This window comes from Lissotriton helveticus, chromosome 2_1, assembly GCF_964261635.1.
Source record: "Lissotriton helveticus chromosome 2_1, aLisHel1.1, whole genome shotgun sequence".
NCBI lineage: Eukaryota > Metazoa > Chordata > Amphibia > Caudata > Salamandridae > Lissotriton > Lissotriton helveticus.
Window position 1 is genome coordinate 582,542,203 of NC_136059.1, and position 25,362 is coordinate 582,567,564.

General features: G+C 49.6%; 1 protein-coding gene across 1 annotated transcript in view; it reads right to left on the minus strand.

Moving 5' to 3' along the window:
• UTP15 (UTP15 small subunit processome component) overlaps positions 1-25,362 on the minus strand; it is a 234,365-nt gene that overhangs the window by 55,480 nt on the left and 153,523 nt on the right. The window contains exon 10 of the mRNA XM_078675269.1: positions 16,279-16,380. Coding sequence (XP_078531395.1) covers positions 16,279-16,380 — 102 coding nt within the window. The remainder of the gene's footprint in view (positions 1-16,278; positions 16,381-25,362) is intronic.

Genomic DNA, 25,362 nt, shown 5'->3' on the forward strand with positions numbered 1-25,362 from the left:
CAGGTTTAAACCCTGATATGCGGAGCCAAGCTTGTCGTCTCAGCATGACGCTAGTGTTGATCGCCCTAGCTGCTGTGTCTGCGGCGTCAAGTGCACACTTGATGGCTGCGTTGGAGATCAGTTTCCCTTCCTCTATAAGCAGTTTGGTGCCCTCTTGAAACTGTGGAGGCAGGTGTTGTACAATCTGCTCTAGGGTGTCGTAATGCGCCCTATCGTAACGTGCTAAGAGTGCTTGTGTATTTGCAATACGCCAAAAGTTTGCAGCTTGTGCCGCCACTCTTTTGCCCCCTGCCTCTAGCACTTTGGACTCCTTGTCTGGGGGTGGAGCTTCACCCGTTGTCTGGGAGTTGGCCCGTTTTCTGGCATTTGCGACCACAAGAGAGTCTAGTGGCAACTGTCCCCGAATGTATGCAGGGTCTGCAGGTGCTGGTCTGTACTTTTTCTCGATACGTGGATTGACCACTCTCGCTCTGGTAGGTTCTTTAAAGATGTCAGCTGCATGCTTGAGGACTCCCTTGAGCATAGGCAGCGTTTTCACAGTTCTTTCAGAGACTGAAAAAGTGTCAAAGAGAAAGTCTTCTTCTACTGGGTCAGCATGCATGTCCACATCATGATTAGCAGCTGCCCTCTCAATGAGTGCATGAAAACCTGCAGAATCCTCTGTTGGGGATGCACGTGCACTGAAAGGCTGTGGGTCTTGCCCCACACTTTGGGTGCCTTGGTCACCAATGTCATCATATGTATCTGGATGTGCATCTGGTTCATTGATGGGGAAGGTGTATTGGTCCTCCTCATCATATCCCTCACCCTCAGAGTGTTCTGGTGAGGGAGTAGGGCTTCTTCTTGGAGGAGGCTGGATAGGTTCTACGAGGTTAGAAGCGTCCTGAGGAACCCTTTTTTTCTTTAGTGGGATGACATAGGAGTCCAGAGGCTCAGAAGTAATCCTCCTTTTGTATAGGGTTAATTTGCCAGTGTTGGCGTCGATGAAGTGCTCAGAATCGTCCTCTGATTCGAGTTCTCGACTTGAAGGTACCCCTGCCGTAGAAGAATCCGACTTCTTTGGCGTTGATTTCGTAGAAAAGGCCTTCGGAGCCTCTTTCGGCGGCAGAAGGAAGAGAAGCTTACTCTTAGGCTTTGCCGGAGTGTCCTTCGGCGTCTGAGGCGACGGTATTGGAGCCGACGTAGCAGCGGCCTTGTCCCTGATTCTCTGCAGCGAAGCGGCGATGGGGGACACTTCACTTACAGTGGCTTTTGGCGCTGACGAGGATGTCTTGACCTTCCCCTCGGATCCGACGTCATGGTGGCCTTTCGGAGTTTTGGACTCCGATGCAGTTGCCGCCGACCCAGAGTCCTTGGATCGATGCGCAGATGTGCCAGCCGTCGATCCGTGTGTTTGTGTCGCCTCCGACTCCACTACGCGACCGACGGACGGAGTCCCAGTCGGAACCGGAGCCGTGCCGCTGGCCTTGGCGTGCTTAGACGGCGTCGCAGCGGTTGATCCGTGCCGACCACCTTTCTTAGAGGATCCCTCCTCCGGCGCCGATTTTGACCCTGTGGAATCGACCGACTTCTTCGACTTCTGTGGACCGGAGGTCGACGGAGCCGATGCGGCGGCGGGTGCAGTAGTTTTCTGTTGGCCGGCCGCCATTTTAGGGACGCTCGAGTCCTTAAGTTTCGGTTTCGTTTTCGGGTCGGCCATTTTAGGCGTAGTCGATACCGTAGGTTTCGATTTCGGTTTCGATCCGGCCTGCCCAGCAAGTATGTCCGTGGCCGGGCCTGAAGGCGGGGCCGTGGCTTGCGGTACGGGGTCTTGGGTAAGGCCAACTGGCGATCCCGTGACCCGATCGTGATCTTCGAAACCTTCGGGGCATAGCTCGTCCCCTGAGCTATCTGCCGCGGCCCCATAAATCTCTTCGATGTCCCCTACCTCGTCGACGTATTCAAGGCCTTGATCCACGACTCAGTCGTCGTCTACCGGATCCGCCTCGACCTCCGTTTCGGGTGGGGATATTTGGAGATGATGACCCTGTTCATCTTCTTCTTGGTCGCCGAAGATGTTTTCTGGATCCGGGGCCGCTTGTCTGGCCTCCAGGCGCACCGCGCGCCGAAGCTTGAGAGTCTTTTTCGACCTGAATTGAGCGCAAGCCTTACACTTGCCGTCGTCATGGTCCGGTGAAAGGCATTTGTTACAGACCGGGTGCAGGTCTATATGTGGGTACTTGGACCCACAGAGCGGACAGTACTTAAACGGACTCCGCTCCATGCTGGAAAGTCGTGGTCGTGTCGCGATGAGAAGGCCTCGATGTCCGAAGAGTGAAAAAACTCCGCTGAATCCGACTCCAAGAGTAGGAAGAACTCGAGACCGTGCGCAAACAATACCGACGCTATAAATCCAAGGCCTTTTGGCCTTAAAAAGTTAGATTTACTCGGTTCCGACAGAGAGAAGTCGAGACCGCATCCGAACCCAATGGCGGAAAAAAACAATCTGGGGATGGAGCCGATGCCCATGCGCACTGTAGTCCAGGGGAGGAGCCACCTATCTCAGGATACTTCGAAGACTCTTCCAGGACAACAATGTGCGATCATCCGGACCCAACACTAGGCGGCGATCTAATGCTAAGATATGAATTTAGCAGCCCACATGCCTCAAACCTTACATTTAACTTCTTATTAAGTCTTCCCAAATTAAATGAAGTCATATGAGCCTAGAAGGGTTATAAGGAATATGAATCTTTCTCATTTACCCTCATGCCAGAGGACTGGAATTTACTATTATCTCTATTTTCTCATTTTAAGAAGCAATTCATCTACCTCCTCTGGATGATTACAATTGAACATCTTATTGTTCCACATAATCTTGAGTAAGGCGGGAAACTTCATTTGGACCTGGGCACCTAATGCTCGAAGCTCTGGCATCCTTGAACCAAACTCCCACTGCCTGTGGGCTGCCTTCCCCCCTATATCGGATCTAATTTGGTAAGGGTTTGCACGATAATGGAGGGAAGAACGTGCAAGACATCTAGTCAGGATTAACTCCTTAACACTATATGTCTGGAAGTAAACTAAGATTTTCCTTGGAGCTTTACGGTCTGCATGCAGTCTAAAGGGATCTCTGTGTACACGCTGGATCTCAGCCTCTAGATCAATATCCAACCGGTCCTTCAGTATGTCCTCTCGCAATAATCTGCATACAAATCCCTTGATATCTTCTACCTCTTCACCTTCTGGTATCTTAAGAATTCTTAGATTGTTCCGACGACTCGCAATTTCCAGTCTCTCCAAGTCCATAGTGAGGGTTCGATTTTGAGCTTTGATAGCGTCAATGTCTCTGGAATTCCCTGATGATGCTTCTGACAGTGAGTTAACTTTACTCTCCAACACACATGTTCGAGTTGCCAGCCCCTCCAGTTTGGCCTCCAGAGCGTCAAATCTATCATGCAACCCTTTCTGATTGCTCTCTGAGATTTCAAATTTCCCAAGCAGGTCTCTTCTTAAAGTCTGGAATAAAAGACCCAATCTATCGGCTTCGATCTCTGCCTCAGCTGGTTCAACTGACGAACTACCAGTCTGCTGCACAGTGACTTGTTTATCGGAGGTTGGAAGGGAGAGGGTTTGCGACTGGAAGGCGGTGTTACCTGTCTGTGAGCAGAGAAGGATACTGTAGGACTCTGTCCCAGACGGAACCTGAGCTAAGGGTATCTCAGAAGTTAAGCTCTCCATAGCTGTAGCAGTGGCAGTGGCAGTGGCAGTAGCAGTAGTCAGGATAGGAGAACTCTGAGCTGTTAAAGGTAGTGAAAGGCTGGAACAGAAACCGGGACCGGGGGTAGGGTTATATACTGTATTAGGATGTATTAGATGTGTTGGAGCCTCTGACTCCCCCCCATTAGAAAGCTCAAGTACTGTGTACCTGTTACTCAAATGTACCGATGGGAAAGAGATCACATTATCTTCGGAGGAGTGAGCCCCTACCTCCACTTCCCCTTCCACTTCAGCATCAACTTCAGCTAGTACCTCTCCTCCTGTTCTCGTATCCGCTGCGCTAGTAACCTCTACGTCTAGCGCTCCCAATTTAGCCCCCGCAGTCTCTTTAACTTTTTTATCTTACAGCCTGCTCCATTATTTTAAAATAACTTTTGAGCGAGGGGGTGCCCTTATGAGCCTGGGACTGCCTCACAGCCTTTGTGACTACCACCTTCCTTGTATCTCCCTTTCTCTTCTGTTTAAAGGGGGACCGGGGTGTTGGACCTCCTTTCTCGGGAAGCTCTGTTTGGTTCCAGACCGCCTGCCTAGACCTGAGCTGATATCTATTCCAGGTCGGAGGCTCTGTGTTTTTGGAGACACAGTGAAACCCCACTGTACTAAATGAGACCTCCTCACTTGGTTTTGCTCTTGTGGCAACTTCCTCAAGGACAGCGCTGTCAGGGCTGGGGGGGCACTGATCTGACTCAGTTAGCACTGCCGTCGAGACTGCTGCCTCCATACAGGACCTCCCCGTCAATACCTCCTTACCCCCAGTCTTCACCGACTTGCTCTGTAAGAGGCTCCAACATACCGGTCCTCTAGCGCGGAGAATGAGAGCGCCCCTGGAGCGGCACCAAAGACTTCTCCGGCTGTCTCCTATTCTCTGCCTGCCCACCTCGGGCTCCGAAAATCCCGCAGCTGCCCTGCTCAGTCCGCTGAGCGGCTCTTCCACCTCGCGCTTCCTGACTGGACGGCAGAGTGACTCGGGCATTCCGCGTAGGTCCTAGTGCTCGTCGGGTTTTCGGAATAGAAAATGAAATGAAAAAAAACCACCAAAACGGCGATTAAAGTATACGGTGAGAAAACCAAAATAAAGGAGCGTTCTCGCTGCTCACCGCATATCTCTCGTCTGCTGGCTGGGTCAATTTGACATGGGAAACACCGCTATACTATGCTGTGGCGTTCTTCAGGGTGCCGAGCTCCACAGCAGCCGTCAGCCTGCCGCCGCCATGTTCCTCCACTAGATGATGATCGGCTCTCGAACTTCTTGCTCGTCCGCTTCTTCCCCCTCGAAAATGTCCACCGGTGCCGTCTGCCGGGCCTCCTGGCGCGCCACTCGCCGAAGTCGAATCGTCTTCTTGGAGCGAAAACGGGAACAAGCCATACAGTTGGCTTCATCGTGATCCGGCGAGAGGCACTTGTTGCACACCGGGTGGACGTCGATGTGGGGATACTTCGATCCGTACACGGGACATTTCTTGAACGGGCCCCGTTCCATGATGTGTCGTCGAAAGTCTGGTTGCGTTGATTGGGCCTCGAGTACCGAAGAGCCACGCGACTCCAAAGGATGTCCGACTTGGAAACTGAGCCGGGACAGAGCTGGGCACCGAATGCAAAAACAATACCGACGCAATGGGAAAGGCCTTCGGGCCTAAGGAAAGTCTCTATCGATACCGATCTTGAGTGATCAAATATGCATCCGAACCCAATGGCGGAAAAAAAATCTGGGGATGGAGTCGATGCCCATGCGCACTGTAGTCCAGGGGAGGAGCCACCTATCTCGTGATACTTCGAAGACTCTTCCAGGACAACAATGTGCAATCATCCGGACCCAACACTAGGCGGCGATCTATGCTATAGATATGAATTCAGCAGCCCACATGCCTCGAACCTTGTTCTTCTGATAGATACATCTGCCAGTGGCTTCCTCACCTTGTGAATAGAGTCCCACAGCAGTCCCCACTCCCGGAGGAGGGTGTCCACTCTCCTATAAGGAATAGAAGGGGGTTCCCCAAGGCTAATAAATGATATAGGCAGGAACGAGGGGGAAAAACACAATCAAGAATAGAAAAAATCACCCTGCCTAGAATGATAAATAGTGGTCCCAGGTGGGATCCGTTGAGATTAAGGGGGAGCAAGACTCAATGAATACCCAGGGCCAAAAAGGCGAATAGACCACAGTTTTTATAGAAAAAATATATATTTTTTAATTATTGTTGTTTAATTTATTTAGTGCAATTAATCACATTTGCAAGGATAATCAAAGAATGTTAAGAACAAAAATTCATAAAATTATTAGTGCTTGATCATCATATCGTGAACGGAAATACATTCATAGGAAGGTGTAAATATAAAAATACAGTGTTCCACTCACTCCAGGGAATAGGACGGGGGGCTCAACAGGCGCTCATATCTAGGAAATCATTCATACTCTAATGCATTCTGTCATTTCATACATGTGGGTCAGGTTTGGCCTGCAACAGACATAAGATGGAGTAATGGTTGCATGGACGCGGGTACAGATTAGGGAAGGCGAAAAGATGGAGTATGGTTGCCGTTCCTGATGGTAAACGCCGTAATAACGCCAACACGCGTTTCGGTGTAGGGCACCTTCGTCAGGGCTGGCACAGGTGACTGGGGAGGGGAACACACTGGCTGATGTAAGCAGAGGTAGAGCGTTTAAGAGACAGGGTTCTTTCAGGGAAGTCGTAAGAACAGGTGGCAGGAACTCCGGGTGTGAACAAGGAAACGATCACACGGATGGATAGGTGGGAAGCAGGTCAGTCGTAATGATCTGGTCAATCGATTTAGGCAGGGTTTTACAGGAAGAGTCTTCCATTCATGTGGGGGCACTGAAAAGGATGTCACGGGAGCCGCCGCGCCTGGATATTAATAAAGTAGGGGGGCTGATAATGGAACAGTCTCGGATAGTAGGTAAATAGAAAAGATGCGATCTGATGATAGGTTTACGCCGCCGAAGGCAAATAGAGGGGCGGCATGAAACTCGTCGTCGGTAAGCCGGACTGTGAGGTATTGGGGTTCGGAACAAAAGGATCTGGGTTTTTCCTGACAGCGCCAGTCTACACCCAGCAGTGATTGCCCCGCGTCGTGGATTCGAGCCCTCCGGATATATTTCGAGATCCGGCTTTTGTTCCGAACCCCAATACCTCACAGTCCGGCTTACCGACGACGAGTTCCATGCCGCCCCTCTATTTGCCTTCGGCGGCGTAAACCTATCATCAGATCGCATCTTTTCTATTTACCTACTATCCGAGACTGTTCCATTATTAGCCCCCCTACTTTATTAATATCCAGACGCGGCGGCTCCCGTGTCATCCTTTTCAGTGCCCCCACATGAATGGAAGACTCTTCCTGTAAAGCCCTGCCTAAATCGATTGACCAGATCATTACGACTGACCTGCTTCCCACCTATCCATCCGTGTGATCGTTTCCTTGTTCACACCCGGAGTTTCTGCCACCTGTTCTTACGACTTCCCTGAAAGAACCCTGTCTCTTAGACTCTCTACCTCTGCTTACATCAGCCAGTGTGTTCCCCTCCCCAGTCACCTGTGCCAGCCCTGACGAAGGTGCCCTACACCGAAACGCGCGTTGGCGTTATTACGGCGTTTACCATCAGGAACGGCAACCATACTCCATCTTTTCGCCTTCCCTAAACTGTACCCGCGTCCATGCAACCATTACTCCATCTTATGTCTGTTGCAGGCCAAACCTGACCCACATGTATGAAATGACAGAATGCATTAGAGTATGAATGATTTCCTAGATATGAGCGCCTGTTGAGCCCCCCGTCCTATTCCCTGGAGTGAGTGGAACACTGTATTTTTATATTTACACCTTCCTATGAATGTATTTCCGTTCACGATATGATGATCAAGCACTAATGATTTTATGAATTTTTGTACTTAACATTCTTTGATTATCCTTGCAAATGTGATTAATTGCACTAAATTAAATTAAACAACAATAATTAAAAAATATATATTTTTTCTATAAAAACTGTGGTCTATTCGCCTTTTTGGCCCTGGGTATTCATTGAGTCTTGCTCCCCCTTAATCTCAACGGATCCCACCTGGGACCACTATTTATCATTCTAGGCAGGGTGATTTTTTCTATTCTTGATTGTCCACTCTCCTATACCAGTAAATCCTGGAGGACAGAACGCGCAAAGTGACCTTCCTTCCTCACTTCGGAATCAAAGCAGTAATGCTTCGCGAAAGTGTGGAGGGAGGCCCAAGTTGCCGGTCTACAAATGTCCTCAGTGTTCTCTTATACCCTCTGGAGGTTCCTTACCCGCCAGGGAGCAGCAGATCTTGATGCATAGTATGATCCATCTTGAAAGTGTGCGCTTGTGCACAGCTTTTCCTTTCTTGCAGCCAGGAAATCCAACAAACAGCTGGTCAACCACCCTGAACTCTCTTGTCCTGTCCAGGTAGAAGCTCACCACCCTCTTCGGGTCCAAGCGGTGAAGTCTCTCCTCCTCCTTGGAAGTGTGTGGGGGAGGATAGAAGGTAGGAAGGGTAATAGACTGTCCTAGATGGAAGGGAGTTACCACCTTAGGTAGAAAAGCAGCCCTGGTCCTAAGAACTATTCGTTCAGCATGAATGGTCAAGAATGGGGGCTTTGAACTAAGAGCTTGAAGCTCACTTACCCTCCTTGCCGAGGTAATTGCAACAAGGAAGACCGTCTTAAAAGACAAAAGTCTCATGGGACATTTGTGCAAAGGTTCGAAAGGAGAACCCATCAGGAAAGTAAGCACCAGATTGAAGTCCCATTGAGGCACAATAAAGGGAGTAGGAGGAAATTTATTTGTAAGGCCCGTCAAAAACCTTAAAACCACAGGAGATTTGAACAATGACGGCTGATCCGGCAAACAGAGAAATGCTGACAAAGCCGAAAGGTAACCCTTAACTGTGGCAACAGCAAACCCTTGCTGCGCCAAAGAAAGAGCAAACTGTAGAATATCAGACAAACGAGCCTTCAAAGGGTCAACAGATTTCTCTCCACACCAAGTGACAAATTTAGACCATCTGTATGAATAGATTGATTTGGAGGAGTCACGCCTGGCCAAAAGAATGACATCCACCACATCATGTGGGAGAGAAAAGGAATTCAGGATGCCCCGTTCAATCTCCAGGCATGAAGGTGTAAGGTCTGGAGGTGGGGGTGTAGAACCTGCCCCTCCATCTGAGAAAGCAGTTCTACCCTGAAAGGGAGACGGAGAGGCGGGCACGAGGAGAGGTGGAGAAGATCTGTGTACCACACCCTTCTTGGCGAATCCGGGGCGACCAATATAACTTGGGCCCGGTCTTGGCGAATCTTCCTCAGAACCCGAGGAATCAAGGGTATGGGAGGAAACGCGTAAAGGAGTCCCAACTCAACTGAAACGTGTCCCCCAAGGCTCCCTGCATTGGATACTGGAGGCTGCAGAATGACGGGAAGTGAGCATTCTCGCGAGTGGCGGACGAGTCCACCTGAGTAGCCCCCCACGTCCGAAAGACGTGACGAACCACCTCCGGATGAAGCCTCCACTCGTGGTCGGCTGAGAGCTGCCGACAGACTGTCTGCACGAACGTTCAGAACCCCGGCTAGATGATTTGTCATCAGACAAATCTGATGATACTGAACCGAGGACCAGAGACGCAGAGCCTCTCTGCAGAGACACTGCGACCCTACTCCTCCCTGCTTGTTGACACACCACATCGCGGTGGTGTTGTCCGTCAGGACCTGAACCGACTGACAGCTAAGGGAAGGGAAGGGAGGAAGGCCTTGAGCGCCAGACGTATCGCCCGCAATTCCAGAAGGTTGATGTGAAGCAACCTTTCCTCTGGAGACCAAAGACCCTTGACCTCCAGATCCCCCAGATGAGCACCCCACCCTAGAGTGGATGCATCCGTTATCACTGTGGCCACAGCTGGAGGCAGTTGAAAAGGCTTCACTTGAGACAGGTTGCCTTCCACTCCCCACCAAGTCAGATCCGCTGCAGTTTCTCTGGAGATCCTCACAGACTTCCTGAGATCTCCGTTGTGTTGAGACCACTACCTGCGGAGGCACCACTGGAGTGCCCTCATGTGCCAGCATGCATTGTTGACCAACAGAATGCAGGAAGCCATCAGACCAAGCAGGCGAAGGACCTTCAGGACTGGAACGACCGCTCCATTGTGAAATAAAGGAATCAAATCCTGTATGTCGCGAATCCGTTGTGGAGGAGGGAATGCACGAAACACAGTTGTATCCAGTACCGCACCAGGTGAGATCTGGGTACATTTATTGAAAAACCCAACCTGTACAACAACTGACTTGTCACTTGCAGATGATGGAGCACCTTCCCTGGAGATTTTGCTTTGATCAGCTAATCGTCCAGATACGGGAATACTGGTATCCCCGATCTTCTGAGATGTGCTGGCACCACAGCCATCACCTTGGTGAAGACTCGAGGCACAGTAGTAAGACCAAACGGTAGAACCACAAACTGGTAATGTTGCGATCTCACCGTAAAACGGAGATACCTCCTGTGACACTGCAGGATAGGGATGTGAAAATATGCACCCTGCAAGTCTATTGACACCATCCAGCCTTCTTCCATCAGCGCCTGAGGGTGAGCATCTTGAACTTCTCCTGTTTTAGGTAAAGGTTCAAGATCCTGAGATCCAGGATTGGACGAAGTCTGCCATTCTTCTTGGGAATCAGGAAATACCGGGAGTAGCATCCCTGACCCCTTTCCTGCTCTGGAACCATCTCTATCGCACCCTTTCTTAACAATGTCTGGACTTCCTCCTGCAGGAGTAACAGGTGTTCCTCCGTGCAGAAACCTTGGCAAGGAGGGTAATTCGGAGGGAATTCCCGAAAGGGAAGAGCATACCCATTTTCTACGAGATTGAGAACCCAAAGATCTGATGTAACCGATTCCCAATCCCGTAGAAAATGGGTAAGCCAGCCCCCCACTGGGCCCACATGATCCGGAATGTCGGATCTAGGGCTGCTTTTCTGGGGCTGGGGGGTTGGAAGAGGTGGAGGAGGAGGAGTAGTGGACGAGCTCTTTGCCTACCCCTGTATGATTTATACAGTGGATTCTGCTGCTGCTGCTGTTGACCTTGACGGTAGGGACGAAAGGAAGAACGTCCAAAACCTCTAAATCTTTTGGCAGATGAGCCTCTTGCCTGCAGCCCCAAAGATTTGGCAGTAGCCCTACTGTCCTTAAATCTTTCTAAGGCTGCATCAGCTTTTTTACCAAAAAGACCAACACCGTCAAAGGGCAAATCCAACAACGCAGCCTGAACGTCTGCCAAAAAGTCAGATGACTTCAGCCAAGCAGCCCTTCTGGAGGCAACCGCAGTTCACATGATGCGAGCAACAGAATCAGCGGTGTCAAGTCCACTCTGGATCACTTGACGTGCAGCCGCCTGCACATCAGCCAATACTTCATCAAAATCCTTCCTGTTGTCATCAGGAATTTTAGGAGCCAACAAACGCAAAGAATCCATCAGGGCATGTATTTATCTACCCAAAAGGCAAGTCGCATTAGTGGATTTTAAAGCCATGCTTGCTGATGAGAAAGACTTCTTCGCAGTCTGATCTTGTTTCTTGGATTCCTTATCCCCAGGCACAAGAGGGAAAGCACCCACAGTCCATTTTGAACAGGCTGCCTGAATAACCAGACTTTCAGGTGAAGGATGCGAGGATAAAAACTCCGGATCCCCAGGTGTAACTCTATACCTCCTTACAACACTTTTAGCCACTGCAGGAGCAGTAAGAGGCTTGCTCCAAACCTACAAAATGGGTTCAGTTAATGCCTCAGTAAAGGGAAGCAACGGTTCAACAACAGAACTTGGTGAATGAAGTACCTCAGTCAAGAGACTGGACTTATATTCCACCGTAGGCAATGTCACATTTAAAAGTTCTGCAGCCTTCCTCATGACCATGTGGTATGGCCTAACATATTTGAAGGGGCATCAGACACAGAAGGTAGCTCCCATTCTGGAGAAAGTTCCAAACCACTGGCTTCTCCTAGATCTTCAAAACAATCCTCATGAAGCTCTCCTTCTTCCATCTCAGCCTCAGCCTCTCTAGATCTTTGCTCTTCTATGAAGCGCTGAGTATTCCTTCTGGATCTCTCAGTCGGATCCGTGAACGACTCCGACGGAGCCGGTATCGACGTCGAGATCGAATCCGCAGGCCCAGGGCGCTGCTCTCGAGGTCGTCTCGGAGCCGGCGACGTCGGTATCGGCGTCGACGACCTCGGCGGAGCAGAGTAATGCCAAGGCGGCGTTGGAGCCGGCATAAAAGGAGGAGGGAACTCCTAAATTAAACGCCAGAGGACCCATAGGTGCACCAGAGGGGTACCACGCTTTGGAATAGACACCATACATAGCGTTTAAAAACGCAGTAGGGTCTTGACCTGGAGCAGGGAAAGGTTGATAAGAACCCACAGACTGACCCTTCAGAGGTTCCGGATTAGTCTCCTCTTCCACAGGTGGTCGTGTCATCGAACCCTCATCCAAAGGGACTTCTTCATCCTCTCGAGCCGGAGACGGCGCCGGAGACAGATTCACAACCGGAGTCGGCGATTGAACCTGCGACTCCGAAGGCGAAGCCTCACCTTCTGGATCCAAAACCTCTGGTGATGGAGACACTACATCCTTCTCATGCCTCCTCTTAGGCGACTTCGGTCTCGAGTCCGAATCCTTACCGGAATGACGTCGAGACTTATGTCTTCGCTTCTTATGCTTCTTTTTTGCCTTCGAAGCATGACCGGATGACGACTTCGAGAGCGACGCCGATCGTGATCTTGACCTCTACCTCAACCTTCTCGAACGAGATCTCGAAGACTTCTTATCTTTACTTCCTCTTAACTTCACCATTAAAAGCTTAGTCTCCCTCTCTCGAAGGGCCTTCGGTTTCATCTTCCTACACGAAGAACAGCTATCGACATCATGGTGCGAACTCAGGCACCAGATACAGTCCTCGTGCGGGTCCGTGATCGACATCATTTTGCCGCACTCTCTACATGGCTTGAATCTGGTCTTCTTTGTCGACATCTTCAGCGAAACAAAGAAGCAAGAAAACAGAGAAAACAGTAACAAAGTTACCAACAGCTACAGAGATTCCCCGAAACCGTTAGCGTCGACGATGCGAAAAAAAGGGAACTGACGACATCACGCCGGCGTGGGCCTATTATGGTGTCGGCGACATCATCGGAGTCGCGAGCGATGCCGTGCCTCTGTGACGTCGTTCACGTCGGCGCGAAGCTACAAAAATAATTTCCGAATGTTGCTGACGCAAGGGGGATATTCACAAGGTGAGGAATCCACTGGTAGATGTATCTATCAGAAGTGGTAGCTTGGTCGAGCGGTAAGAAAGTATCAAAGGACAGTGTAAAGCATTTGTTGTACACACTCAGTCAGCAAATGGTCTCACGCACTCAAGCACTGAACTCTAGGCCAATGGTTTTGTATCAAAAGGTATAGTTGCTTTATTTTAGAACCAACAAGGTATCAAAATATACTTTCTCGGAATGAGGTACTTTAGTTAAATACTTTTCAAATAGGCATTAGACTTTTTGAATGTAATAGTTACAGTTTGTTGCAATAGGCAACACAATTTCAAACAGAATGCAACATTGAGCTCAATGGAAATTTTCAGTTAAATGCAATTAATTACTGTGTAGATTACTTTTCTAACCAGAAGACTGGATCCTAGATTCAGTCCTGGGACATGTCCTATAAACAGTTAATTGAAAGCGTTTTGGTTATAGTAGTAATTTTTAAGGAATATTATTGTATTTTGAAAGTTGACACTTTGAAACTTTTTCAGTTGAAATTACCAATGTTATCCTATGGAAGGAAATTCAATTTACAGGTAAAGTATGTTCACGCTACTTTAGTAATCCAGTACTGGACTCCTAGGTTCATCCCTGGGACATCTATCTAAGACAGGTAAGTAATTACGTTTTGGTAGTTTGTACGATTTTTAAAGAATATTTGTAGTTTGCAAAAATTGACACTTGGAAGAAATTTCACAGAAAAACAGTCAATGGTTTCCTATGGAAGAAAATTCAGGTTACTGGTAAGTACGGTAAAAATTACTTTTCAGGGCTGGTGCGGGGCTGAAAGATGCAGCACTGAGGTCTCTCCTGATACCAGGTGAGTAAATCAGAATTTGTTGTTCAGCTGATTTTAGGGGAATATTTTAAATTACCAAAACTCCACACTTAGAAGAATTTCCAAGTGAAACCAGTCAATTTTTTTTTTGTTGCAGTTTTTACAGTTGGTACACCCTCAGCAGCACAGGGGCCGCTGGGTGCAGAGGTAGTTAGGCCCAATGTTATCCAATGAGAGGCAGGGGGCCTCCGGTTGGTGGCTGCTGCCTAGCAGGACACGCGGCAGTGGGAGCTGGGCTCCTGGTCACTTGCTCAGGGCAAATGGGGAAGTAGGATAGGACCAAGGTTGCACTGCCAGGGGCACTCGGGCGACTGAGTGCAGGTTGCTTTTGAGCCGTTGGGCACTCAATGTTATTCAATGGAGATCTTGAAAAGGGAACAAAGGCTGCAGGCTCGGGGACGGAAGATCTTCTGGAGCAACCAACACTAGTGGGGTAAGTTGGGATCTTGGAGGGTAGGTAGGCACCCCGGAGTAGGGCACAAGGGGCGCCGAGTGCAGGGGTGTCTTTTGGCGTCGGGAAATCTTACCCTCTGCTGGTCGCGGTTGGGGGGTCCCTGGTTCTGAGGCTGCAGGCGTCGTCTGGGTCGTCGAGGAGGGTCCTTGGGCACTGGATTCCAGGTCAGAATCGCCAGGGGGTCGTCCTCAGGGTCTTTGTCCACAGGCCGGGCTTGGCGGATGCAGAGTGGGCTGGATTGGCAGTTCCTGGCTGGCACCAGGGGTATTGCTGTTTGAGCAGAACCACTGCTCATGGGAGTCCCAGTCTCTAAGAGGGTCAAGGCAGGCAGATACTCCAGGGTACGAGGTTGCTGTCCGCAGGAGACACCGGGATTTAACAGGAGCAGGTTCAAGGATCAACAGGCCGGTAGGGCTGGGGCCAAGTCAGTCGGTGTCGTCCCCTTGTTAGCAGCTGCACGGCAGACCTTCTTCTTCTTGGTCTTCTTGTTTCGAAATTGGGATCTGAGGAAGGAAGGTTCAGGTTGCCCCATAACACAAAATTTAGGGGTGTTACAGGTAGGGTGAGGGCAGGGACCAAAAGGTCCCTGAACTGGGGTATGTACACCCCGTAACCTGCTCCTCTACTGTGCGAGGGGGGCAGGAGCCTAGCTGTGAGTGGGTAGGGCTTCCCATCCTCAAGATGGCAGTAGTCCGGAGTCGTGCTTTACCTTGCCTCCTCCACCTTAGGGGTGGAGTTGGCACAGGCTGGCACACCCCCTTTCCTGACGTAGTGTTTCCCGCCAGTCTTCCCGCCAGAGTGGGGATCAAAACTGGTGGGGGCCAGTTGCTGAGTACAGCAAGTGGCCTGGAAAAGCTCACAAAGGTGGCATGCATTTGAAGCTTACCCTGCCCATCCTGGGGGAGGAGACCCTAGCACCTCGCCCAGGATGTGCATTGTTGTAGGCCCAGGGGAGCGGGGGCTCTCCACCCAGGGGTCCAGCAACATGTCTGCTGTGTGGCAGCCTAGGCAGCCTCTCATTCAAGACGTGGATTGTAGGTTGTGTTTCAAGGGGCATCTCTAAGATGCCCTCTTTAGTGCATTTTACATTAAATACCACACTGGCATCAGTGTGGGTTTAATGTGCTGAGAAGTTTGATATCAAACTTGTCAGTCTTCAGTGTAGCCATTATGGTGCTGTGGAGTTCCTAATGACAACCTCCCAGCACCATATACTCTTAATGGCATCACTGCACTTGCAGTGCCCAGGAATGGCCCTGGTTACTGTAGGGGCACAGGGCTCATGCACCAATGCCTACACCTCTGGCATAGGGCACCCAGCAAGAGGGGTGACTGATGTTTGCCAGGGCAGTGGGGTTGTGTGCATGGCATATAGGAATGTGTGCCATGTCAACTCTTTGTTTAGCTTTGCACCAGGAAACTCAGCCTGCAAAGGCAGTGTGTGTGTGTCAGGGTGCAGGGCCCCTAAGGGTGGCACAATAAGTGCTGCAGCCCTTAAGGGGCTTCTCTGGTCACAATGCCCTGGGTACCCATGGTACCATTTACCAGGGGCTGACGTGGCCAGAGACACCAATTGGGTTTTAGCTTCAATACAGTTTTAGGAAAGGAACACAGGCCCTGGGCACCTGATTGGCAGGAGCCCAGGGCACACTCAGTCAAAGCACATCAGCAATTCAGCAAAAAGTGGGGGCATACCTTAAAAGAAAGATGGCACTTTCTCACAGGAACCATTAAGAGATTTGTTTGGTTTGAACAGTAAGCAGGGGAATGATCGTATTTCATTCTGTCCTGCATACAGATGGGTGCAGAATCCTCTATCAACTTATATGTGAGTCACAGGATCCTGAAGGCACTCTTAACCAGTTGAAGGACAATTTTTTAATACAATTTAAGCAAATATCATACCTCAAGAACTGTGTCAAGCGCCTTTGACACCTGGAAACTTTTAAGTAGCTTGTCGTGTTTCTTCAAGTGATCCTTCACAGGTCTGCTGACAAAAATGTCTTCCTAAAGGGAAAAAATGTAAAGTGAATAATTTTTCAACCCCTAACACTACAAAGTCCTAGACATGGCTGTGCATGCCTTTGGACACCATGAGGAATTTATAGAAAAATTACTGTTTAAAAAAAGACATAAAATACAGCTTAAAATAAAACCTACGAATATACGATTTGGGAGGCAAACAGGACTACACTCGAGTCTCACTCTATAGCCAAGTGAATATAATTCAAGCAACAGCCTAAGGGGCTAGGCATAGTTAAATGGGGGGCAGGGTACGAGGTAATGGCCGTGGACAAATGCCAGTTATTATAAGTAAACCTGCTTCCAGCATAGAGTAACTGAAATATTCTAATGGCAAGAAAACAGTTAAATCACATCCTTGTACCAAGTTATAATTTATTTAATCAGCACTGCATGATATATTGCTTTTTTACCACTTTGTAATGCACTATCACAGAGGCATTTTAAAATATTCATAACAGTGAAACCATCATTGACTGATTAAACTATGTGATCACCCACCCAAAAAAATGTCACAGGTGGACAATTATTTTTAGAACAAACTACGCCCCTTTAAGCCGGAGCAGATCTCTCTTGATCAAGGGTCCCCAGAGAAGCTCCTCCTATTATGTTTTTAAAACTATACATTTATTTATTCATTTGTCCCCTCAAGTGTGTTTAAGTGTGATGTATGTTGTGTATGTGATGATGTATGGTGAAGGAGTGCGATTGCCTTAATGCCCTAGATTATCCAGGCACAATCTTTGCCAGGAAATCTTTGGTGCCCGCACCCAAATCCTCTCTTAAAAATCTGGACATATGGCTGGACGACTCCCTTAGTTTGAGAAACAAGTAACCACTCTGGCAGGCACTTGTTTTGATCTTCTGAGAAGACAAACCTATTATAGGGCTATTCCAATTGCATATAGGTCAGATGATTATTAAATCTTTCATTCTATCCCAACTAGACTACTGCAACATCCTCTTTTTTCAGTTGTAGATAATCTATCTTTTCAAGATTACAGTTGGTCCGTAACACGGCGGCCAGATTGCTGATTTCCCCACTGAAGTTTTTCTCTGTTTCGGGGCTTCTTAACAAGCTCCACTGGCTGCTGTTGTAGAGGCGAATCCAATTTGAAGCCCATAGCACAGCGCAAGGTGCTCCCATCCTTTCTGATGTAATGCGACCCTATCTCTCAACCAGAGCACTTTGCTCAGCCAACTTAAATTTGGCGGTGACTTCTTGGTTCCACGGGAAACGTGGCGGTAGCAGCTCTTGTCGAGTTTTGGCTCCGGGCCTCTGGAACAGTGTGCCTCTCGAGCTAAGACACATCCAGAATCACTTTGATTTCAGGAAAATACTTAAAACCTGTCTTTTCATTTATTGGGAGGTCCTTATCCCTTTTGCTACGCTTTCGGTGTGGTATGCTGGTCCGGTGATTTATAGCTGGGAAGTCCCATAGCTGGGGCAGCTATGTGCTTTATAAACCTAATTAACATAACATAATAACAATGACCACTTGCTCTTCCACAAAGGTTAATCAGACCCTCCAGGATATCGCGATTTCGCGATTTGCCGCGAAATCGGCACTTTTGGAATAATGCCGCGATTTTTACATAAGTGCCCGCGAAATCGGCACTTTTGTAGAAATTGCGGCATTATTCCAAAAGCCGCTATATCCTGGGGGGTCTGATTAATAACAGTGTCTGCTTTGCAAAAATACCCATAATTCCAGCCCCCCCTCCACTGCCAGGGACCACAGATGTGGCCTGGTGCCCCCTACCGCTTCATTTACAAAGAAGGCACGTCAGCCGAGACAATCAATCCCAACCCTGCCTAACAATGGCATCCGAGGGAGAGCAAACAAAGGCATCCGAGGGAACTTTCATGCACACCCCCGGCCCGGGTACCTGAGCAAGAGGCCGCACGTTACGCGCCTTGTGGTTATTTTGTAAACGTATGATTAAAAGGTTACAAGGCTTAGTCGGTACTAAAGAGAACGAGTTGTAATTTTTTTTTAAACTTCCCCTTTCACCGCAAATTCACATTTCCTTCCCGTAAAAGGTGCCGTAGCGGTGGAAATGTGTCAGCGTGACCCAGCATGAGGAATGACATTTCCAACGTCAGGCAGTTCAGGCGGAGTTTGAGAATTTCACTCGGCGGCGCCCTTCACGTGCAGGTTTTGTTTGCATTCTATAATTAGTGGCTTTGGAAGACGCCTGATGCGGACAGCGGTGGATAGGACAACAAATGACGGAGGGGGCAGGGACAAGTGCGGGACAGCAGGTCCTGACATGGCACGTCACAGGCCGGAAGTACACAGACTACTGAACGGAAGTACACAGACTACTGAACGTGGACACTGTGATGGAAAGCTTGGAAGATATGGGAGGGGAAACGAGGCAGAGAGAGAGATACTACGACGCCCATTCATTAAAATGCCAGGGGGAGCAGAACTGATAGCTTTTCATGCAGCATTTCACAGCCTGCTGACATCACAGTATTTACCCTCTCTCGACCCAGCTTTAGGCACTTCACATTGACGGACTCAATGGCATGGAGTAGCAGGAGCGCGCTCGGAAGTACGGAGGACCATTGGACAAAACAAATAAATATTTTGGAAAGTCAGTTTTAAAAAACCTGAAGCACATAGATGAAAGATGAAACTAAGAACAGTCGTCCTTCTTTGCAGATGGAAGGAACACGACTGGTCAGAAGGTGGTACCCACACCTGCCACAAATGGCGCAGGGCTTTACAACGTGACGCATCTCCCAGATGTGTCACGTTGTAAGTACCCCACACCATGGCGCATCTTTTGCGCTGCCGCTGCGTCACAAAAGTGATGCAACGGTGGTGTAAAAGGGGCGCAAGGGGCTTGTAAATCTGCCCCAAAGTGTGTACATTGTAATTAAACCAAATATATATAGCTTCATGTTGTTAATTAACTCAAAAAACAAAGATATCTGTATTTGTTGTAGGAAAAATGGCCAAATAAAATGCCGCAAAATTGCCGCTAAATCTCCATATTTGTGCCGCTAAATTTCAATTTTTGTGCCGCTAAATTTGCTAATCCATGCCGCTATATCCTGGGGGGTCTGGTTAATGGTGCTCAGAAACTATTAATAGCAGAAATTTTTGTGCCGCTAAATTTGCTAATCCATGCCGCTATATCCTGGGGGGTCTGGTTAATGGTGCTCAGAAACTATTAATAGCAGAAATCATGCCCACAGGTGCCTCCTGAGTACACAACAGCATCTCCCCTCCCCATTTACATAACTAATACATTTGGGATGTAGCCTGTGTGGGGGCAAAAAACTGTACCCCAATATTTACTTCAAACAGTATTTCCACATTTTACTAGATCTGAAATGCTGTTAAACCTCAATATCATGAGGAGCTTCGCGCGCAACCAAGATGGCCGCGTGAGCTTAGGGCTCCCGAGACCCTCGTAACCTCCCGCATCTATCCTGTCGTTTATCCTGTCCCTTATCGACGTTATCGTGATGGTGAACCACAAGTGAGGCGAAACCTGCATTCCGATTTTGAATCGGACACTGGGAACCGGTGTTATGGCGCTTTGAAGATTGAGGCCTGTATCTCCGTGACGCCCGGCTGTGGAGTTGGCATGGTGCCCGAGCTGAAGTTGAACAACAACGGCCTGTTGGGGTTGAGTCGACCGGTCAGGTTACTTTCACTTTAGATTTTGCCAGTGAGACCCCTGACTGTGTACGTGCCCACCCCTGTGTCTATATACTACTACACTGTGTCACCCTCGATTGTACTTTCTCCTTGCTTCGTCATATTTGGACGACGTTTGGCCTCTTTTTGACCGGGGCTGCTTCTGCCAGTAGAAACCTGGCTCCGCTATCTTTCTGCCTCGACTCATCGAACCGGGCTGACCTGTCCCTCACAATGGCGGGGAAACCGGAGAGTGAAAAGCAGAAAAGTAAACCCACCCGGCAGGTCAGCTATACCCAAACTAACATCATGGATAGATATGCCCAGGTCAGGGGGTCTCCCGGTGGATCAGGCAGGTCGCAAGATGACATGAAAGACCCGCCATCATCGGTAACCGAGTTGACCCTGCAAGATGTTAGAGTTGCAATCGACGGGATTAAATCCTCATTGGGGCAGCAAATGGATACTCTCGCCCATAAGCTGGATACTGTGGCGATTGACGTCAACCTGATCTATACGGACCTGGCCAAAACTAACGAGAAGGTTAAATCTTTGGACATTAAGACTTCCAGCCTGACGGGAGATGTCCCGGACCTGCAGACGGAGGTCCGTCGCTTGAGAACTACCAGTGATCTTACACGACGTCTGGAGGACTATGAAGGACGGGCTAGGCGGAATAACGTCCGTAACATTGGGGTCCCGAGAAGGCGGAAGACCCGGTTGCTGACCTCTTTGTCGAGAATCTTATTGTCAGCCACCTTGCACCTAAGGGACTCAGTAAGTTCTTTACGGTTGAACGCGCTCACAGAGTACCGGGCGGTCCACCGAAACTGGGTGCCCCACCACGGCCTATAATCGCGAGAATTTTTACTTTTCGTGATAGAGACGCTATCCTGCAGGCCTCACGGATGGGTGGTCCAACAAAGTTTGAAAACACGACTATCAGCTTTTATCCAGACTTCACCCAATCGGTCCAGTAGCAAAGACTTGGTTTTCTGGGCGTGAAGAAACGTTTGCGAGATATGGGACTTAAATATGCCATGCTTTTCCCTGCCAAGTTGAGGATCGAACATGCGGAGCGGACTTATTTTTTCGATCGACCAGATGCGGTGTCCGACTGGCTGGACAATTTACCGCACCAGCGTACATCGGAGGAGCAGCCTGGCGGTGCGGAAGGTGGACCGATGGAACAGGAATAGGCGCCTGCTACTTGGTTACTGGGGTCTCTTGTAGGCCTCGAACTGTGGTTCGACAATTTTGACATTTGATTTGATGTACATTCAGGGGGTTGTGGGGCTATGAGAGGGTCTCATTCCTCCTCTGAGTTTCTTTCTGTAGCTTAGTTAGATGTGGGGGCGACAGGCACACTGCACTTTTGGGTGGTTTTCCAGTTTTATGCAGGGGTGCAGGGTGGGGGGTTTTGTAACGGGTTGTTGGTGGGGGGTCAGGGGGTTTGTTGGGGTGTGTGTTCGTTTCTTTGCAAGGCAATGTGTTCTTAGACTATTTGATCGAGGTGCTGAGTTCTTCTTGGGGTTGGATCCTTTTTCCTTTTCGGGATGGGGGTAGAGGGCTGAGACTAATGAGTTGGAATGTAAATGGGCTGGGAGATAGGATAAAACGTGGGGTGATTTTTGCAACTTTTGAAGCGATTTGCTCCTGATGTGATCCTACTTCAGGAGACACATTTGATTGGCAATGCTTGTCGTGCTATGAGGGGGTACCGTTTGGCTGCACATGCTCGTTTTTCCTCTGGCTCCAGGGGGGTTGGTATCCTCATCAGGAATTCTCTTCCGCTGGAGATTGATGACGTTGTCCTAGATGATAGAGGGCGCTATGCCGCTCTTACGGGTAGGTGGGAGGGACGGAACCTTTCCCTGATCTCTGGATATGTTCCCCCTGACCTGCAGTCGACTACTTTCGCTGATTTGGGGCGGGTTATCCTAGCTCTTCCCGAGGGGTCATTGTTTCTAGGGGGAGATTTTAATGCGGTGGTCTCCGGTAGGATTGATCGTCACCCACCTAGAGATTTAAGGGGAGCGCAGAACTGGCTTCCCGATTTCCTTGACACTTTGGGACTGGTAGATTGCTGGAGACTGTTGCATCCTGCTCAGCGGCAATATACTTTTCACTCTGGCGCTCATGGTAGTCTCTCCAGGATTGATTATCTCTTGGTGCCGGCTGTTCAGGCTCTCTCCATTGTTGAGGTTAGGCACTTGGCTCGGGGAATTTCTGATCACTCTCCATTGTGGCTTCGGGTGGAGCTGGAGTCCGGTACCGAGGGACGGATCGCTCAGATTAACCCTTGGTATCTTCGGGATCCTAAAACTCGTGCTGCCCTGGTGAAGTCGCTTGATCAGTATTTCTTGGAAAACGAGGGATCTGTGTCGTCCGCTGTATCGCTTTGGGAGGCTTTTAAGACGGTTCTCAGGGGTCAGGCCCTGTCGTTGATAGCGGGTGTTAAGAAACAGAGAGATGAGGAGGTGGTTAAGATTGAGACGGAGATCGCGGACTTGGAGCTTGACTTGGAACGGGAGGTCACCCGTGCTAAGACACATGCTTTGCGATTGAAACAACTTGATTACAGGGCATTGGTTACCGACGCAGCTAAGGCTATGAGTAGGGAACAACAGGGTCGTTTGTACGATGTGGGAGATAAAGCTGGTAAACTGATCGCATGGCTTGATAAGAAAGACAGAGCCAGTCCGGTAGTGCCTGTAATTGAGACAGCGGATGGTGCTCGGGTTTCGGACTCTAAAAAGATTGTCCAGTGTTTCGCGGAGCACTTCCGAACAGTGTACTTCTCTGTGTCAGACAGACCGGAGGAAGACTCGCATCTACTGTTGCGAGATATTGCTTTGTCAAGTCTCTCTGAGGTGGATAGAACGCAAATGGATGCCGTAATGACGGCGGATGAGGTGGCTCTTGCGATTCGTTCCCTACGTTCGGGTAGGGCCATGGGTCCCAACGGTTTGCCTATTGAACTTTACAAGTTGCGGCCTGATAAGATGGTCCCCTATCTACGCGATATGTTTTTGGAGTCTTTGGAGTGCGGCGTTCTCCCCCGGGATCAGAGTCTAGCGACCATTGTGGTGATACACAAGGAAGGGAAGCCAAGAGACAGATGTGCGTCGTATCGACTTATATCTCTTCTGAATGCCGAGCCTAAGATTCTCGCAAAAGTGCTAGCCAACCGATTGATCACTTATCAGGGAGTTGATACATCCGGATCAATCCGGATTCATTCCGAGTAGGAACACCGCTTTGAATCTTAGGCGTTTGCATGGTGTTCTCGCGAGAGCCGCGACGTTGCGTGAGCCGGCCATCTTGGCATCGTTGGATGCCACGATGGCTTTCGACACCGTTGAATGGCCGTATCTATGGGAGTTTTGGCTAAATTCGGATTTGGACCCGGTTTTATTAGCTGGGTGAGGCTGTTCTATGAAGACCCCCTCGCGCAAATTGTCGTTAATGGCCGAGTCTCCGCTTCTTTTGGTCTTGAGAGGGGAACACATCAGGGTTGTCCTTTGTCGCCGCTTTTGTTCGCCCTAGCACTCGAACCCCTTGCTGCCTGGATCCGATGGGAGCCTTCGATGAAGGGTATTCGGTGGTCATCTGAGTTTGAAGATCGCATCTCGCTTTATGCAGATGATATCTTATTGTATTTAACCTCGCCCCGGAAGTCATTGATAGTTTTGTGTGATGTTTTGAATTCATTTGGTAGGAATTCAGGTCTAATTATTAACTGGACAAAATCCGATCTATACGTCCTTTCGGGAGAAGTCCCTCTTCTTCCAATTAATTGTCCTATTCAAATCGCACCAACGGGGGTTAGATCTCGGTATATAGGTGTCATTGGATCCCGCAATTAGGTACGACCGGAATCTTCTCCCACCCTTGGCCAGATTGAAGCAGGACGTAGCAGGTTGGCGTAGACTTCCGCTTTCGCTGCTGGGTTGCGCAGCCCTCTTCAAGATGATGTCTTTGCCTCGTTTTCTTTATGCTCTCCAAAACACTCACGACATAGTTCCGGCTAGCTATTTCCGTGCGGTTGAGGATCTTCAGAGGAAGCTCATATGGGACAATAGACCTCATATTGCGCTAGCCAAATTAACGCTCCCGTGGTACGACGGGGGTATTGCTCTCCCTGATATAAAACGCTATTACTGGGCGTCTCAATTGGGAGCCATTAATCATGGTATGTATGGTCCAGACTTGAATCCCGCCTTTGCCATGGATAAATGGCTATTACCTGGGGGTAACTACTATAGGGCGCTGTACTCTAAATCTGTGCTTCAGGTATTGTCAGGACCCATCAAGACAGCGATGCATTTGTGGCGGGATGCAACTAGTTCGATGGGATGGAAAGACCGCTTGACTCGAGCAAGTGCAGGAGGTCAGCCGTAGTCTGAAGGTCGGTGACAACTGCCTGGGGCGAGCCCGCCTTCAACAACCATCGTAGAGGTAGGGGAAGACTGACACTCCTGACCGGGGTAGATGAGCTGCGATCACCGCCATCACTTTTGTGAACACCCGAGGGACACTGGTAAGGCCGAAGCTGAGCACAGTTAACTGAAAATGCTCCTGGCCTACTGTGAACCGCAGGTTAACGCCGGTGGGCCGGCAGGACGGGAGTGTGAAAATATGCGTCCTGCAAATCCAACGCTACCATCCAGTCTCCTGGGTCGAGGGCAGCCAAGTCCTGAGCCAGAGTCAACATCTTGAACTTCTCCTTCCTGAGGAAGCGATTGACGTCCCTGAGGTCCAAGATGGGGCGCAAGTTGTGGGAACAACCAAGTCCTACTTCCGGCCCAGGAACGCGCTCGAAGGCCCCCTTGGCCAAGAGGGCTGCGATTTCCTGTTGGAGAAGCGCAAAGTGATCCCCTGACATGCAGTGGAACTGAGGAGGCTTGGCCGGGTGTAGACTCAAAGGGGAGGGAGTAGCCCCTCCGGACGAGATGCAACACTCACTTGTCGGAAGTGACAGAATGTCAATGGGGAAGGTGATGGCGAATCCTGCCACCCACTGGCGTGGGATGCAACCCGAAGCTCAACTAGGAAGGCTTCGAGGTAGACGTAGCAGGTACGGAGGTGAACTGAACCTCATGCCGACCCCCGGAGCCACTAATGCAGCCACCGAGCCCACGTGCCCGCTGAGCCTGGTTCTGCGCAGGCTTCTGGCTGAACGATCGGCCAGGGGTGCCTCTGCCATGGCCACGAAAGGAATGAAACGTGGATGTGACCAGTCGCGTTGTGGAAAGGCCATAGCTCGAGAGTCTTAAAACGCTCCAGCGCAGCGTCAGCCTTATCA